This window comes from Jatropha curcas, chromosome 2 (genome assembly GCF_041381405.1).
Source record: "Jatropha curcas cultivar XTBG-Jc1 chromosome 2, XTBG_Jcur_1.0, whole genome shotgun sequence".
In the NCBI taxonomy this organism is placed as follows: domain Eukaryota; kingdom Viridiplantae; phylum Streptophyta; class Magnoliopsida; order Malpighiales; family Euphorbiaceae; genus Jatropha; species Jatropha curcas.
The window spans coordinates 3,946,761-3,965,464 of record NC_143152.1 but is presented as its reverse complement, the minus strand read 5'-3'; the positions used below and the strand labels follow the sequence as shown (position 1 = coordinate 3,965,464).

Sequence of the window (18,704 nt, the reverse complement as noted above, 5' to 3'; positions counted from 1 at the left end):
TGAGATCATTTTATTGCTTTTATTTTTTGTAAAGGGGATTTCCTGTTATTGTTTGTTTTTGAGAAATGTAAGATTTTTGCATACTAAGATATAGTCTAGTGGTAAGTGTATATATAGTCTGACAATAGATCTATGTTTAAATTTGCTCCTTGATACTAAAAAAAAAAGAAATGTGAGATTTTTATTATTTTTTGAATATATGGAGAAAACTATTTATGTTGTGATCTTCAATTATTTTTTAAATAAGAATAAAGATAACAATACATGATTCTCCAAGGTGGTGTCTTTTATTCTCCAAAATATTGATTTAGATAAAAGAATATTGCAGATTCGCACTATTAATGATAGTAGTTTTCTTCTTTTCATGAATGCTATTATGTTAATAAGTTACGTGATAAGATAGCTCATAGTTTAGCCTAATATGCTCTTATTTTTGAATTTGAAGAGCACATCTGGATTGAGGAACTGATTCTGTCTCGTCTTTTATCTTAATGAAATTCATCTATTTCCCCTAAAAACGCATTAAATCTAAACATTTTAAAAAAGTTTTAATGGATTTTCGAAATTGTATTGTTATGTTACATATGAATATGAAACAAATTTCAAACTCTCTCTGGGATTTGCAACCATATATATATATTTAACAAAAAAGGGACTATTAGTTGTGTTAGCACTTCGTTGATTTAGGTCATTGGTCAGGTGTTGACATCCCGATTTAAGACACTCTATAGGGTGCATTGACTCCCCAAATACTAATGGGAGAAGTTGCTCTCTTCCTACAGAATTGTAGTGTTGCGGTTCTCAGCCTACGACAGTAGAACCCGGCTTAAAGCAATCCACAAAGTTCGCTGTGGCTCCTAAGTAGCAGAGTCAATATATTTAGACATCATGCATAACGAGATACTGTCGTGGAGGATCAAACAAGTGGATGATTAACGTTTTGGTTCATATTATTTTATTGTGTTATTTATTAGTAAAAAAATAAAAGTACTATACATACCCAGAAAATAAGCTTTAAAGTACTATATGGTTAGGGATAAAACCCTAAAGTGTAGGAACAATTATATACTTTTGGCCTTCCATACTAGTTAGTGTTTCTTTTTCTTCCTTACTGTATCAATAAAAAAAATTGTGAATTAATTTATGTGGTGGGTTTTCTTTTTTTTTTTCTTTTTAGCTTTCCCATTCTTCTATATGTGTTAAATACATTGGTGGGGTGAGGAAAGTACATATTGAGTCTAGAGAATTGTACACGAGTGGGGGATTATTTGTATGAGGATGAGGAGGGAAATTGTGCAATTCTTCTCTTGAAATGGTAATGCTTACAACTTCAAAGAGCATTGTTAATGATGGTATTGGAGCTGTGTGTTTTTCTTTTTTTCACTTCAACGTTCTGAAATCTCTAGCAAATTTAATTTTTAAATATTTATTTATAAATATATAATTTATGATAATTAATTGGCACATTGCGCATGTACGGTATAAATTTAAATTTAAAGTGCTGGGCTTCATGGGTTTAGAGTAATTGGTCCAGCCCAAACTTAGCCCGACCCAGCCGTTAAACATATACCACGATTTAGAGCGGAACTGTGCACGAAGAAAAGTCTGTAACTGAAAAGACGAAGCCTTTCCCTTCCATTTTATCTGTAACTCACTTTCTCTGCTTCCTTTCTGCGCCTCTCTACTCACTAATTGTGAAAAAATGGAGGTTGATTCAGACCAACAACGAGCAGCCCTCCGTCTTAAAACCATAGCAGAGACTAAGTACACTGACTCTAACATTAAATCTGCACTCAAACACATTAAGAAAGCTCACCGTCTCTGTCCAAACCTTGACGGTGTCTCTTCAATGCTCACGGCCTTCAAGATTCTCCAGGTGGCCTCGAAGACCCAATCTGATATCTCTGACTGGTATAAGATTCTTCAGGTAGAGCCCTTCTCTCATATAAATACAATCAAAAAAGAATACAAGAGGCTGGCTTTGAATTTGCATCCTGATAAAAATTCATATTTAGGATGTGAGGAGGCTTTTAAACTTGTGGGTGAGGGTTTTAGGGTTTTGTCTGATAAAATTAAGAGGAAAGAATATGATATGAGGTTGAGGATCAAGCTTCAGGAAGAGAGGGTCAATGATTATTCTGTAGTGGAGACATTTTGGACTGCCTGTTCAAGATGTAGGCTTTTGCATCAGTTTGAGAGAAGGTATTTAGGGCACAATTTAGTTTGTCCTAGTTGTAAGCAGAGTTTTGAGGCTGTAGAAGTGGAAGAAAGGGATAAGGAGGAACATGGAATTGCGGATAGGGTTAGAGTTAGGAGTGAGAGGTTGAGGAGAAAAGTGGTTGTTGGTGAAGAAGGGATTGAGGAGTTGGGGGGGAATTTAGGGAGCAGTAAGAAGATGGCCAGTGTGGGTTCAAGAAGGAAAGTGGGTGGTGGTCAAATTGGCAGTCAGAGAGCGAGGAGTGAGAACTGCGAGGTGAAAGAGGATGGTTCTGGGGAATGGGGTGGTGGCAGGTTGAGGAATGGAGGATTGAGGAGGAAAATGAGTACTGTTGATGAAGTCTTGGAGAGATCAAAGCCAAAGAGGGTGAAATTTGGGGAGGAAATGATGACACTAGCACAGATGCGATTGGAAGCAAAGCAAAGAGTTATCCAAGAGAGGGCAAAGATGAAGGAAAAGCAGAAGGATGTGAGAAAGAAGACAAAAGAAAAAGAGGAGAAGGAAAAACTTGAGGCCTTGACAAAGCTTGTGGATAGAAAGGTTAAGAAAGATGGAGTTTCAAAGAAGACTGGAGTGGTGGAACTTGAAGCACAAGACAATTTGGACGAGAATAGGAATTTAGATACTGAGGGGCGTGGTGCATCAAGGAAGAGTGCAAGTATGAGAGCGCACCAGAAGGGTCTTAGAAGGAGGGATTCAGAGATAATGACCATAGAGGATTCTGAATTTTATGACTTCAATAGAGATAGAGGGGAGAGGAGTTTTAGGAAAGGGCAAGTGTGGGCTATATATGATGATGATGATGGATTGCCGAGGTGCTATGGTTTGATAGAGGAAGTTATTTCTTTAAATCCTTTTCAGGTGAAGTTGAGTTGGTTGGATCTTCAAAGTGATGGGGATGAAGGATTGATTGGTTGGAAGAAAAAGGGATTTCATGTACCATGTGGGAGATTCAAGGTTTCTAGAAAGACAACCATTAAGTCCCTGAATGTTTTTTCACATGTTGTTGATTGTGAAAGGGCGGCAAGAGAAGTTTATCGGATTTATCCTGTAAAGGGTTCAGTATGGGCACTTCATAATGAAGTGAATTTTGGTGCAGAAGAAAGAAATACATCAGCTAGGGATAAAGAATGCTTTGAAATTGTTGTGATTTTGACCAGTTACAGTGAGATGTATGGGTTGAGCATCGCCTGCCTTGAGAGAGTTGAGGGATATAATACTGTATATAAGAGGCGTGAAGTTGGAGTTCATGCTATTAGAAGGCTTGAAAAAGATGATGTGCGGTTGCTTTCACATCAGATCCCTGCAAGGAAGCTTTCTGATGATGAGGTCCCTGCTCGTTTAAAAGACTTCTGGGAACTTGATCCTGCTCTGCTTCCTTTAGATGATCTCTAGTTGGAAAGTGATGTTCTCTTTTTATAGCTCTTTCAGTTAGGGGTCCAAGGTTGAAAACATTTTCATTGAAAATCAAACATCCAGTAAGGTAATTAAATTATTGGCTTTTCTGTTTCTGTATATCATCTGTAAATGTGGTTTTTATGTCTGTATTAATCTTATTTTTTTGTCTATTACACGGATCAAAATTAGCTCTCATGAAACACATGCACACATGAAAGAGTTTTTTAAATTATAAAATGGCATGATTTGAAGAACTGTGGTCAAACATGAAAGACTCGCTCAAGATAATCTTTGTCCTATATAGCTGAAAGGTATCTATGTGTAGCATGTGGTTTTAGGAGTCAGGTCATGAAGCAATAGCATGCTTTCTATTTGATCTTTTAATTTGTTAGTTTTCTAAATTACAAGGGCCAATCCTTTTGTTAGACTTTGTTGATGTGCTGTTTATATCTCCTACTTTTAAAGCACGGGTCTTAGTTTGCTCTGAGACTATGTTGTAGAGAAAGGGACTCTAACTTTTCATAATGATTATTCTTCTTCTTCTTTTTTTTTATTTTTTTACTTGATTCTAGAATGGAAATGTGTTAGCTATACTTTTAGAGTTAATTGTATTACATCAAGGAAATGTGGGTTATCTGCACCTTAAGAATCTAAGTGGCTTAATTTTTTTAGTTTGCTTCAAAAGTCTCTTGCAATAAAACCCACTTTGAACTTGCTAGTTCAAATTCCTGATGTAGTTAATTCTGTGGGAATATTAAGGATAATTTTTACAATTGTTCATCTTTCTTGCAGAAATGTGGTTGACTTCTGAACCTGTATTGAAGAAAGGACTTGTTCTGGAATTCCATTATATAGTTCTTTCTTCCATAATTTTAATGTTTCTTTACCCCTTGTTTGTATAAATGAATCATATTAAAGAATTATGGAATTCATTTGCAAATCCATACATTTCATCTTTTGGTATAAATGAAAATTCATTTGGAATTCCGTTTCATTAATTTCATGGAACTTGTTGTACTTGAACCAAATTCTGCTAATTTAGTATAATTTGCAAATGAATTCTATATCCAACCAAAATTAGTTGCAAGTATCGATATTTGATTGTTAGGATACAAACATGAGAATGCATTTATAGATGAAATTCGCTTACAAACGAAATGAATTCCTCATTTGATCTGAACACCATGTTGGAGCACCTTTTGAGGAAAGTGACTTTGCTGGACGAGAGTAAAATTCTTCTTTGGATTTTTGTTGTTCCTTTTCCTAATTTGTGTAAGTTCTATTATATTTGATATCTGTGAGCTTTACTTGTTTACCTTTCTATGTAACATGACCTGGTTCAAATTATCTATCTGTACTGTAGGAAGACTGCAATTGCCATTGTAGATAGCATGCGGCGACTGGTTTGCAGTGGCTATTGGGCTACCATCTAGCCTTCCACAAATAGTTCAACCGTTTTCTGAACATCCAACCCAACTGTTGTACACAGGGCAGGGACATGTAAATTGGTAATTACCGGAAAATATTGTAATGTTTGGTTTTGTAGCATCTGTGGCTTGAACTTTAATTAATTTTGTTAAAAGCATACTTGGCAAAGCTGGTTTTGGGCTAGTGGCCCATAGCACTCATTCCCTCTGAAAATTTGCCTCACTGATTTTTCTTATTTTATGGATATTACTTATTATAATGAATTGGACCTTGAATATCATAACTTATGAAATTCAACTATTAGATAATATTAAAATTTAGAATTATATATGGCGTCTCATTTTCTCCCCTCAATCCTTGACTCTTATGAATCTTCTATGATTAAATAGGAATTCTCCATTAACCACTAATGGATAAAAAAGGTTATTGTAGATTCTATGTCGAAAATTGCAGGGATTTGATGCAGCAAATTAATCATGTTGGCCTTTTCTAAATTAAAGGCTTAGTGTATTTTCTAATATTTCTTGCATTTTCTGAACTTTTTTGGTTATTTTGCGAGATAACACGACTCTTTTTACTATACGTATCTCTCTGTTCAAAATCTACTCCCTCTTCCAAGTACATTCATGTTGATTGGTGTACCATCTGGATGATGCTGATAAATGGTTGATTGACTGTGTTTCTGAGGAGTCTTTACACTCCTATTTAAGAATCTTTGAGGTAGAAATAAAGAAATGGATTAAAAATTTATATTGCCCTTTTGATCATTCAAAATTAAGTTAAAATTCAAAAGAAATCCATAAGAAATTAGAAATCAGAAAAAATGAGAATTTGCAGTTTTACAATCAAATTAGTCCTCTTGATTATCAATGCAGGCATGCTTCCTAATTCCTGATGTTTTTCTTCTTGTTCCGTTTTCAATTATTATTTAATCATCTCAATCGGTAGCTTTAAATCCTTGTTAATTTGAAATCTTAGCAACATGACTGACCCTTACCTTCTCTCTCTGCCTCTTATAATCTTTTAAACTTCTTCTAGTGATGGTGGATCTTTCTATAACTTATTTTATCTTTTTTTATTTCTCATAACATTCACTTTGGGACAGTTTCATAAATTGTGTAAAGGATGGACTTCAGCAAGCCGCTACACTCATTCAGGCAGCAGTGAATATGGCACTGTTGCTTTTTATGAGTAAGGAATGCCTGTTTCAGATCAGAAATCATATGTTCCCAGATGGTCAAGGCTGCAGGTGCGTTGGCAGGTTGGCTTTATTTCAATTTTCAACTTCATCCCTTTTTGTTTTAAATAATGATTTGAAAAAAAAAAGGAACTCGGACTATCTCTTCTATTTATTTCTTTTCTACAACATTAATGTTTCTGAGTTTTTAGGTTTACTACTTCTGGAAACAGATTGATGAAATTGGTTTTCTGTATTCTAAATTCAATGGTCAAGCCAAACAGGCTCTTTAATGGATTTTAGCCCTCTTGTTCCTTAATATATCTGTTGTGAGATGCGTGAGATCTTGCTTCTCTAATGGATCCCAAATCTTAAATGGATTCTTCAGGTTATGTGCAGCACCATCCGGCTCCTTTGTCTGTTCAATGGTGGCTTTGATTGGAAAGTTCTTAGCAGATATTGGCAGATTCAACTTTTGGATGCTACTATGGATATATGGAAGGAGTTTACTTTGTCTGTTCAATGATCTCTTTGATTGAAAGTTCTTAGCAGATATTTGCAGATTCAACTTTTGATGCTATTACTATTATGGACATATGGAAGGAGTTGGCTGGCCGGAGTTCCTGAGGCATGTGGACTCTGCTGATGGGCTCAATGGTGTTTGGAGAAGTTACTTCTGATATTGAGAAAATTATTTAATCTGTTTCTACAGTTCAAATTGAGTAAGCTAATTTTGATAAATTTAATTTTCGTTACAGGAATTTTTGTTGATCCTCAAATATTAATTTATCTGGAGAATGTTTGAACAGTAGCACACCTTTTTTTCGTCTCTCTGTTGTATTTTTCTTGAACAATGTGTAGAATAAAATTGTCTCCTTGAACAGGATATAATATCAAAAGTTGCAGGCAACTGCATCTCATTCCCTGCTTTTTGATACACAATTGAATTTCCTTTCAAATTGCTAATCTATATTAAGATTGTCCTGTAATGCTTTTTGTTTTTGGTTTATACCATAGGTGTCTCTCATCCACTGGGCTAAGTCTAATCTTGTTCGGGGCGGCAGAGTTTTAAGACAATAGCTATAGATTTTTCTGGTGTCATAGCTCTGTACTCTCTAGCTTGTGTTTTAAAAAGTGGCGATTGTTTTCTATTGATAAGCAGTTGGTCTTTCTTTTACAAATGTAAAATAAAAACCTACTAGTATATTTATTTTTGTTACTTGTTATTTTAAAACAGGAAAACAGGTTACAGCAAGAAAAAAATTTCATTTTGTTTCATCGAAATGTTCTTAGAGATACGAACTTCTAGTGTAAAAAACAGAGACTGAAAATTATAAATAGAAATGATATTTGAACAGCTATTAAATCTGAAAGAGTTTATGGTCATTAGCTTTTTTTTTTTTTTTTTTTTAATCATAAAGGTGGTCTATAAACAAGGAGATAGAGATCAAAGGATCCAATTCTGCTCTGCTAAAGCCTTAACCTTGGAATAAAGAAACTTCCAAGAAAATTGAAAATGAGTACAATTGATGCCTTCTCAAACTCCTTTTACAGTTTGGTTCTACACCATCTCTGCAAAAGCTTGGTTGACTAGATATTGCCTTGTCTGCTTCTTATTCCTGACTAATTAAAAGATTCTCGTCTAACTATCAATGTCTTATCCCTCTTAGACGTGAGCATTCAGTCTAACTGAATTGGTTTGGTTCAACCTGAAATTGACCAAATACTGGAGATATAGATTCGGCATAGAATGAATCAAATTGGTTCAGTTATTTCGAACCAAATCACGTATTTTAGGCGTAAAAATTGAATTCATATGTATAGATACGTAGTTTGTGACTTGCAAGACAAGGCGTGTGTCATTTGGGGATATGACATATGTAAAGGTACTAAGTAGTTAGCAAATTAAGGTTGAAAGGAAGTGTGTCTTTCGATCATATTATATTATTAAATTAAATGTATGCATGCATTGTCATGGAACATCATATGTACTCTAATGCTCCTGTCATTGCATGTGCTCTTATAATCATCAAAGATTCATTAAGATTTTTCTTCCCTTTTCTTCTTGTTTTATTTTATTTTATTTTATTTTTTTTGAAATGTCATTAATTTCTTATAAAGGAATTAAAGAGAGCTTCTTATTGTTTCACTTTATGAAAATGACCTTTAATTTAAAGCAGTTAGAATAAGGAATCTGAAATTTTAAACTTGGAAAGATGAATGCAAGTCACTGTTTTGCTACAGAATGAATAGGGCTTTTCTTCCTTAATTTTACTTTACCACTCTGAGAATTTTAGGGTTTAATTATTCTTTTTCAAATTTGTTACTGTTTATAAAACAACAGGATTTATACAAGACATACTTACCTGTTTAAATACTTGAATCCATTTAACTACCCGTTTAGCATTAAAAATATTTTAAATTTTTATTTTTCAATGATAAAAGTAAATAAAAATTGTAAAATTATTATTGACTTAATAAAAAATATAATATAAATATTAAACATAACTATGGCATTAATTATAATAAAAAAAGTGTCAAAATTATCTTTAAACAAATAATTATTTTTAATATTTTTTGAATATCTATTAAACGGGTAGCAGGTATCGAGTTTTTGAACCCAAGCTCAATACGAGTTGCGTAGTTAAAATACTACTCAAACATGTCCCATTTGCATTTATTCACTACCCGAACCCACTAAAATCGGATCGGATTACATTGGGTACCCACCGGGTTGGATCAAATTGTCATCCCTATTAATTTTAGCTCTATTTTAAATTCAATACAATTTGATATGTGGGATGGGATATAATATTTTATTCAAATTCATTTTTTTTTTTTGTTTTTTTTTTTTTAAGTATTGAGGGAGGGGATCCAGACTTATATCTATTACCATATTAATTACATGTATTTACCACCAGACTATGTCCTGGCGTAAAAATATTAATTTTTTATTAATGTAGAATTAAGCTAAGTATTTAATTAGTTATAATTATAAATTTCGAGTTAATTAAAAGGTAATTTTCAAATAGGTTTGATCAGAGGAAGTCCCTTGTCCATGCTTTAATTTTCTTTTCGAAAATAATTTCTTGGATCCAATAGGGTAATCTATAATTTAATCTACAATTTGCTTTAATTATAAAGAAGAAAAATCCAACCACAATGTTGGATAAAGATTCCAAGTAGAGAATCTTCCACTTAAACATTTAATTAAATTGTAAAGTTATGATTATAATCTTTCTGCATTTGCTTTAATCAAAATGTTTACTGGCCAATTGCTAATTATCTTCTTCTTCCTTTACAATTCACTTAAAGTCATCTCGAAAATTTTTGAACTAAAGTAATAGTATAAAAAGCATCATACATGGGTTCCACAATGACCCATTGTCTTGTAGAGAGAGAGAGTGAGAGAGAGTGAGACTTTAAACCTACTCCAAACATATATATGTGGATGACTCAGTCTATAAGATATTAATTTAAAATTACTATAGAAAAATGATTGGCACAATTTCCAAAATAATCAACTTAAATATTATATATATATATATATAATCCAAATTCAGAATAGAAGATGAGATGGTAATTAAAAAATGACCAACTAGTAATGGAACTAGAGATTTTGTGTACCTTTAGACTTTAAGATACAAGTGTCTGAAAATTTTTGTTTATGTTTTGTTTTGTTACTGATACATAATGAGAGGAAATATGAATTTAGATATATACTTAGGTTTTATATGCACCTGTCATCAGATTAAACTTTATAGATACATATAAAGTGAATGTTTAATGTATCATATATAAACCTTTCATGATTAATATAATATTCTTTTTAAAAGATTAATCTTTTTATTCATTATGTTATTAATAAACATTTAATGATAATTGACAAATATTTTAATTTCATGCTAATTGCGTGCTATAAATTCGATTATATATGTATATATATAAACAAGCTTATCAGCTATTAAATTAAAATATACAGACCAAATTATAATATATAATTTCTTTCCAAAATTAATAATGAGTTTGTACATTCGAAATACTAATGGACGTATACTTGAAACTCGTGCTTTTCACATAAAAGATGGGTAAAGAGAAGCATAATAAATAAACAAGGATATAGCAAAAGAGTATCATACATGTATAGTTTGAAGCTTTAAGGAAATTAGATATGGACATGTGATTATGTTTTTTCCTTAATCGCATAAAATTGGAACCAAATTAAAATGAATAGTATGTCCCACCTTTCAGAACTCTTTATTCATGTATGTTCTACCAGTTCAAACAAAATTATCTTTTCTTTTCATATAAATAAACATTTGAAAATTAAATTTGCTAGAGAATTTCAGAATGTAGAAATTTTTTTAAAAAAAAAAAAAAAAAAAAAGAACACACTTCAATTCCACCATTAATAATGCTCTTTGAAGTTGTAAGTATTACCATTTCAAGAGAAGAATTGCACAAATTTTCCCTCCTCATCCAAAATTAATCCCCCACTCATGTACAATTCTCTAGATTCCCATACTTTCAAAATAAAATCCAAACTACCCTCAATTGATCAATCCCATATGTACTTTCCTCACCCCACCAATGTATTTAACACATATAGAAGAATGGGAAAGCTAAAAAGGAAAAAAAAGAAAACCCACCACATAAATTAATTCACAATATTCATCAAATGCTTCTAGCCATCATTTCTTGAAATCTCCTGTAAGACTCTTGCTTCTCCAACCTGAATTTTTCATGGCAAGTTGCGATAAACATATCTGCTAACTGATCGATCTCATTAACATTTTCTTGATCTCCATCAGTGTTTTCTTTGATCACCTTTTGATCTTCAAGCCATTGAAGATACCCTGAAAGCTGAGACTCATTGCAGAGATCATCACTTGTAGTAATGATGGAGTTCCATGTAGAGTCATAGTATAAATGCGGTTCAGTAGTTGGAACAGGCAATACATGTGAAGAAGTATTACACCAATTATAGTGTAACCTAAATGATCCAAAGAATATGTTTCTTTGTTTTTGCTTTCTTTTCTTGGGGTAAAGAATGAAGTTCACAGGTTGGTTTTCTTTGAGAATCTGAGCAAGAATTGTTTTTGCTTTAGAAAGAGCTCGAACCATCCGACTCACGTGTGAGATGATGAGAGTGTGAATTAGGGTTTTGATTTTCATGGAGCTTAAGGTTGAAGATGGTGGTGATGACTTTGTGGAGAAAACTTGAAGAGGGTGTAGAGAAACCATTTTTTTTAAAAAAAATCTTTTTTTTGGGTTTTTCTTGCTTTCTTTCTTGGACCTTCAGTGTTCAAATGGGGATTTATAAAGCTTCTTGATTACCAATTTGCCACTAGACTTTTGGGGTATTTTCTTTCGCATTTTCTTCACTTTCTTGGATATGGAATTGATAAGGACCTAAAAATTTAAAACCACTTATTATATTCAACTTTTTAAAACCAAACCATTTATTGAATCGGTCTCATTGGTTTAAAGCGATTAAATAATAATAAAAATAATAATATATACTCCTTTCATACTGGTAAAACTGACCCAATTTCAAATATTTTTTTTGTCCCAATTTCAAATATTTATTATTAAAAGAATTTGATAAAAGTATAATTTCATAAATTATAATTTTTTTTAGAAATTGAGGTTTTTTATTATTTCCTTAACTTTTGTGCGATTCGAAATTATATCAATTTCAACGGTATTCAGAAAGTATTAACTTTTAGTTTTTCTAAGGTTAAAAATATAAAAATTAAAAATAAAATTGGAATGAACTAAATTGGTCATGAAATCAATTTCGACTACATCGGTCTAATCTATTGATCCAATTTGGTTCGCCTAAAACCGTTCAATCCAAATTTATATAAAAACTAAAAATAAAATCAGAATGAACGGAATAGATCATGAAATCAATTTCAACTGAATCAATCTAACCAGCTGATCTAATTCAGTTAGTCAAAAACAGTGGCATCCAAGTTTATATATAAAAAAAATAGTGGAAGACCCGCTAATGATTTTTGAAATGGTATGGAAGTTTCCTGTTATTGAAAAGCGTAGCAGAGCAATTTTTTTTTTATTGCAAATACTATATTGAGATAATTAATTAAGAGAAAGGCTATTTATATTTAAGCAACTCGAGAACAGGAACGGCTATTAAGGCTTGATCTTCGCCAAAATTACCAGCCCAAGAAATAATTTAATGTAATCATTTGGTTAAAATATGTTCTTGCTGCCGGTAACTAACTGCTTTAATTACCGTTATTATTATTATTATTATTATTTTAAGAATTAGAAGAAAGTATTGTATTTTTTTTAATTTTATTTTATTTTGGTGCGATTGTGATGTAAAATATTTGTCGCTATTTCATTACCAAAGGAAAAAGGAAAAAGAAAAAAAGGAAAAGGAAAAAGAAAAATTTAGTTTTGTTCTGACATAGATGGACTTAAGTAGCTAGGCCTAGGTCGATGTGGATAACCTGAAAATCAGGGATCTTCACCTGACTCTGAATGCAAGAAATATAATATGTATTAAACAATAGTCTTTCGTTTCTATGAACATCAATAAAATTATATATATATATAAATTCTAATCTGAAACTTTTCTATTAAGGGCGAAAGTTTAAATTTTAATTCAACTAAAAAAAATTTAAGTTTGAACTCGATTCGAAGTCCGAATAAAGTCTAAATAATGTTTTATATATAAGTTCGATAAGACTAGACAAACTTTTAAATTGAACATCATTAAAATCGAGCTTGACTCATTTGGTAAATGAGCATGCTCGAGCTTAATTTGAGCTGAATTTTTTTCAAGCTAAACTTAAACAACTCATGAGCTACCTTAGCTTATTTACACTCCTACTTCCTACTTTTCATGCCAACTAAGATCAATCAAACAACATTAATTAGAGAGTGAGAGGTAAAAAATTTCGAATTTGAGCACCTTTTAACCACGAGAGAGAGGGGTAAGGTATATATGTTCATGTGTTTTCAAATTTATTATGCTTGTATATATAACTTGTCGATAAAAGAAAATCTTATTATAATGAACTTTATTAAATTTTGAAAATTTTAAATGCTTTTCTTGTTTTCATGATTTTTTTCACAATAGATATAATAATTATATTCATTTAAAAAACTCACAGCATTCTTCTTGAAATAGAAAATAAAATTAGATCGAGTCTAAAAACAATTTTAAATTTTAAATTTTCTTTGTAAAACAATTTGTCATTTTTCTTGACCGTTCTAAGTTAATCATAAAACGATATTAAAAAAATTAAGACAAAATTTATGGATTGCGACTCAATTGACAATACAGGCTGGACATGTGGGAAGAGTTCTCGAATTCGATTCCCACTAAACGCACCTTCAGGGAAGGATTAGGATAATGAGCATTAACTGTGATTAAACCTCTAGCCGAAGGGTCTAGATACCTATGGTTTACGAAAAAAAATCAAGAAAAGAGATGGATAACATTTAAATATTTCAATTTCATAATAGAAATTGAACTAGTTTCATTTAAATCAACTGCAATTGAAATTAGCAATTTGCTTAAGTGATTTAAATGTAAAATCATGTGATTGAATTATGGATAACACTGAAATTGAATTATTTTTTTAGTGATTAAGCCAAAAATAAGAGTAGACTTACCTTATACACATGCACACATGGAACCATGATTAGATCTTAATTAGTAATTAGTAAAATATTGATTTCCAAGTTTTAAACTATTAGAATTCATGTGCAATCTGAAACAAGAGTCCACTCTTGCTAGCTACAAGTCTAATCCTTACCATATATAATTAAAAACCAAATACAAATTATTAGGGCTTGATAAATAATTTTTTAACAAAAGAGTAACTCTTAAGACAGGAATCAACATATATATACACATATATTCAATCTTGTTGGATAGTAAGAAATTGGGGGATTGGAACACTTCAAGCTTCCATCTCCATGTGCACATTACTATTACCTTGCCTTTGATTCTTATTAATTAGAAGTGATACCACATTGCTAAGCCAACAAGCAATTTGGTAGCCATTGCATAACTCCTAATGTTATTTCAGGTGCATTAGGATTCTCCTAAGCAATCCGCAATACTACGATTCAAACAGATCTCAATTACAATTTTCATTACAAATAACAATAAATTTTGTTTTAGGTAATTAAACATATGAAATTGGAATACTGTATATGGTTCAAAAGAGAGATCCATTCTATTATCAAAAGAGTTGTAAAGAAGCACAAGGTAAGATTTTATATGTTTCTCCTGACACTAGCAAGTGAGAAAGAATCTAATGTACAGAGCAAAGAAAAACAAAAGCAAAGGGAGAATCTAGTAACTGTAGAAAAAAATTTTCTCGGGAAAAAAAAAATGAAACCCTAATCCAACTTTAGCCCTTTGTTCCCAAAAGATACAATCAATTTGACATTGGGAAGATTAGAATACATTACCTTTCCTTTAATATATTCCATGAGAATCACTTGTCACCGTCATAGAAACTCCCATGCAATTCAACTTTCTATGCTTTCTGAGCAGTTTTGAATTTCTGTTCTTATCCTTTCCATGCTCTTCTCGCTCAGATAATTTTCTTATATTATATTAATTTATTTTTCTTGACTTATTACCTCGATTCCAACTGAAGCCAGCGATAAAGCTAGAAATTAAAATTAAGGGGCTAAAAAAATTTTTCAGCAATTCTCTCTCCATTAATCTAAGTTGGGATAAAAGATTAAATTTCATAACAAATAATTGATTAATTTTAAAACATATATATATATATATATATATATAGCATAGAGCTTTTCAACCTTCTGAAAATCAACATGAGAGTCGTGAAATTTGAAAGGAGCAACTCAGAGACAATGCTTAAAATTTTTCTGCATTGGATGGGACCCTGTGAAGGGTGGGCCCAATTTCATATTTATCTTTACCTCTTTAACTTTTCACACATATATATTTATTTCTTTTTGCAATTAAAGTTGGCATAAGCTAATATTCCAAGTGCTAATCCAATTTACGTAACACTTGTAACTCAATCTAAAGATAGTATCATTTGATTCATTCATTTTCCACTTCCTCACCATGTAATTAGGAGAAAATTATGCTTAAAGCACTTTAAGCAACATAAGAAGAGTAAAGGTAGTAATAATTAACCATTTAAAAGCTTACAAATATTTTTTAAAAAAATAAATAAAAGTGAAAATTGAAAAAGTATGATGAGATCAATTTATTGCACTTCGCAATTCATTTTAATTTTGAAGAATATATATATATATATTCTTTTTAATAGTTTTTTATTTTGAATTTTTCATATAATAGGAGAGGCTATGAAATCACGAAAAATTAAATAACCCTTTAATTAAATATTAAATATGATGCTTTCAGCATCAACTAAAGCAAAATTTCAAGCTTTGTTATACAATTTATTTATATTTTAATTAGTTTGCTATTAAAGATCTCCAGATTTAGCACAATCTATATATACATTTTTCATTAAGACATAATCTAGTAATACGTGAATATATTACAGTCGATAATAAATTCAGGTTTGAATCTCTCTTTTTACACATTACTCTATATTATTTTGATATTTGATATGTGTGTTTTTTTTTATAAATTGAAAATTATTTTAAAACAATTGTAGATTATAATTCCCTAGCTCTTCTACTATATGAGGTTTAATCCAATGGTTGACGTATTTGATAGATAAACACAAAGAGAACTTGTTAATGATTGAAAACTTGTGTGACTTCATTTTAAACAATCATTTGCACATGGGAACAAGAACAAAACATTTGATGATACAATCAAAATCAGAAGTCGTTTTTGTATATGGATTTTATGGTTTCATAAACCTCAATGTGTGTTTGGAATGAATATCTTTGTGCATCACCATATACGTATACCCAACTTTATTTTTATTATTATTATCATTATTTTTTTACTAACTATTGGTATCGGTATCCTCAATTCACTAGACTAGAACTAAATTCTGCTAATGTCGGGTTATTCCACGAAGAGGGAAACTGCTCCCTCCATAAAATTGAACTTTCAACATCACTTAAAAAAAAATGAGCGTCAAAGCGTCAAACCCATATTAAACTTGGCTAAAAAAATTGAGTAAAAGTGTCATTGGTTTAACCAGCGGATCAATGGTCTAATTAGCGAAATATAAAAATATTAACAATATGTATTAGTTAAATAATTATAATTTAAAACAATTATAATATAATTAAAAATATTAAAAAATTGATTGGATCAATCAGGTTTGTGCAGATCGACCAGTTCAACTAATAATTAGCCAATTTAATTCAACTCTTTCTTAAATGGTTCAGAAGTAAAATTGTTCCGATTTTAAACTTTATTTTTATTGTTACTAATATTTTCTACTAACTATAGGTATCCCCAGTTAACTTGGCTAGAACTAAATTCTGCTCATGTTGGATCAATCCACTGAGGGATAAAGCATTCCTATTAAATATTTACTTCATCTATGAGAATCGAACATTCGATCTCACCTAAGGAAAAAGTATGTAAAACACTTTGTTATTAAAACCAATTCGAATATAACCCGGCTAAAGAATTGGGTGGGTAGATTATAGGTGTAACTGGTAAGTCAATGGTCTAATTAGTGGACAATAAAGATATTAATAATATATATCAATCCTAACCAATTGGGTTTGTATGAGTTAACCGGTTCAATTACGGATTAATTGGTTCAATCCGGTTCTATTCCTTAAATAGTTCAAAAGCAAAACATTTGACCTCACCTAAAGAAAAGTTTGTCAAATCCTATGATATTAAAATCAGTCTGGATATAATCCGGCTAAAAAATTAGATAAATGAATCATTGGTTTAACCGGTGGGTCAATGGTCTTAATTAGTGAGCGATACAGATATTAATAATATATATATCAACCATAATTAATAATATATATATCAACCATAACCAATTGGGTTTATACAAGTTGACCGGTTCAACTATAGATAAATTGATTCAATCCGATTCTATTTCTTAATAGTTTAACAAAACCGACCCAATTTTAAAATCGATTTATCAATTTTTCGGATTGATTCATCGGGCCAGACAAAATTAATAACTATAAAGTACTTATTTCAATAGTAGTTGATTATCCAACTTTATTTTTTTAGTTTACGTAGTCAATGATGCTACCATTAATAATAACTCAATCAAGCTAGAGCTTTTTAAGTGAATAATGCTTTGACTTTGTCATTATAGTTGCACCATTATTTGACGTTAGAGTTTTATGTACGGCTTTTTTATGTAAAAAAGATCACAAACTGATCTCTATTTCTGGATAATTTAATTTTTAGGGTTTACTCAAACCTTGGTTAACGTATACTTTAGTCCTTACTTATGGTCATCTATGCAATCATTGGAGATTGTAGAATCCACTCTTGCGCACATACTCTCTTTTCCTTTTTTTTTTTTTTTTTTTATAGACACGTTGTGTCATTTGAATCAAAGTTTTATTAAAATCCTTCTAACAAATTCAATCTGATATAATTTGATTGGTATTCTCGTTAATGTAAGGAGCTGAGTTTCTCGATTTGAGTTATTATACTATAAAACCATTGTTTAAATCCGTTATTTAATTAAAATTTATCATATTTTCTAATTTACTTAAGGAAAATGAGCAGTGGAATAACAAAAGAAAAATACTGGAGTATTATTTTTAAAATCTGTTAAAGTTTTTTTTTATTTTCTAATTTACTTAAGGAAAATGAGCAGTGGAATAACAAAAGAAAAATACTGGAGTATTATTTTTAAAATCTGTTAAAGTTTTTGATTGAAAAAAAAATTTGAACCATTTCTCGATTTGTGCGTGTCATCCTTGCGCAGGGGCCATGCTAATCTTCTCTGTATCGTTCCAATTTTATCGGATGTCCCCGAAAGGACGTTGTTTTGTATTTCACCTCAGTTTATCAATGCTTGCGACTACATATAACCAAACGATGTGGGATTTGGTTCTCATCTAACTGGAAACGTCAGCATTCAATTTAAATACGTCATCCTCGCTTACTGGCTAGGATATGAGCTATTAAAATTCTTGACTCTATACAGTGTTTGATGGGCCCGACAACATTAATGTTTAGACCTTGAGGCCTAAATTTGAACCACATCCATTCTTTTTTTTTTTTTTTTTTTTTTTTTAAATGTAAATCCATTCATTTTCAAGATTAAAAAAAATTGAAAGACATAAATAATAGTTTTTTTTTTTAACCTGGTGTGGTCTAACTCGTCTTTTTATTTATGTGGAGAGTAAGAAGCTCGATTAAAAAATTACTTTTTATTATATTGTCATAGTGTTCTTTCAGAACGCTGAAACTCTCAATAAATCAAAAAAAAAAAAATCTTTACTTTGATATTTATTAAACAAGATTTTTTTATTTTTAGAAAAGAGAAAAATTAGATTACTTTTTATTTTTTTACTTAAATAAGCTAATAAGTCTAA

General features: G+C 30.9%; 2 protein-coding genes and 1 non-coding gene across 6 annotated transcripts; 1 reads left to right on the top strand and 2 right to left on the bottom strand.

Annotated features, from left to right (window-relative positions):
* The first annotated feature begins 1,597 nt into the window (after positions 1-1,597).
* On the top strand, positions 1,598-7,467 carry LOC105646505 (DNAJ heat shock N-terminal domain-containing protein). Of its 4 annotated transcripts, none has more exons than XM_020684288.3 (5): positions 1,598-3,701; positions 4,980-5,124; positions 6,150-6,293; positions 6,610-6,943; positions 7,239-7,467. In XM_020684288.3, exon 1 carries the CDS (start codon positions 1,703-1,705, stop codon positions 3,611-3,613), a length of 1,911 nt encoding a protein of 636 aa, XP_020539947.1. In that variant the 5' UTR covers positions 1,598-1,702; the 3' UTR covers positions 3,614-3,701; positions 4,980-5,124; positions 6,150-6,293; positions 6,610-6,943; positions 7,239-7,467. The 4 variants fall into 4 exon arrangements, with proteins under 4 accessions (XP_020539947.1, XP_020539948.1, XP_012087752.1 ...); XM_020684289.3 differs by lacking the exon at positions 7,239-7,467 and adding an exon at positions 4,409-4,888 and having other exon boundaries at positions 6,610-7,163; XM_012232362.4 differs by lacking the exon at positions 7,239-7,467 and having other exon boundaries at positions 6,610-7,163.
* Positions 7,468-10,621: 3,154 nt separating this feature from the next.
* On the bottom strand, positions 10,622-11,522 carry LOC105646548 (uncharacterized). The gene has a single exon (XM_012232412.4). It carries the CDS (start codon positions 11,463-11,465, stop codon positions 10,896-10,898), a length of 570 nt encoding a protein of 189 aa, XP_012087802.1. The 5' UTR covers positions 11,466-11,522; the 3' UTR covers positions 10,622-10,895.
* A 6,523-nt stretch (positions 11,523-18,045) lies between these two features.
* Positions 18,046-18,148, bottom strand: LOC119369286 (U6 spliceosomal RNA). Its single transcript, XR_005176961.1, has one exon. It is a non-coding gene; the product is annotated as a U6 spliceosomal RNA (small nuclear RNA).
* Positions 18,149-18,704: the final 556 nt, after the last annotated feature.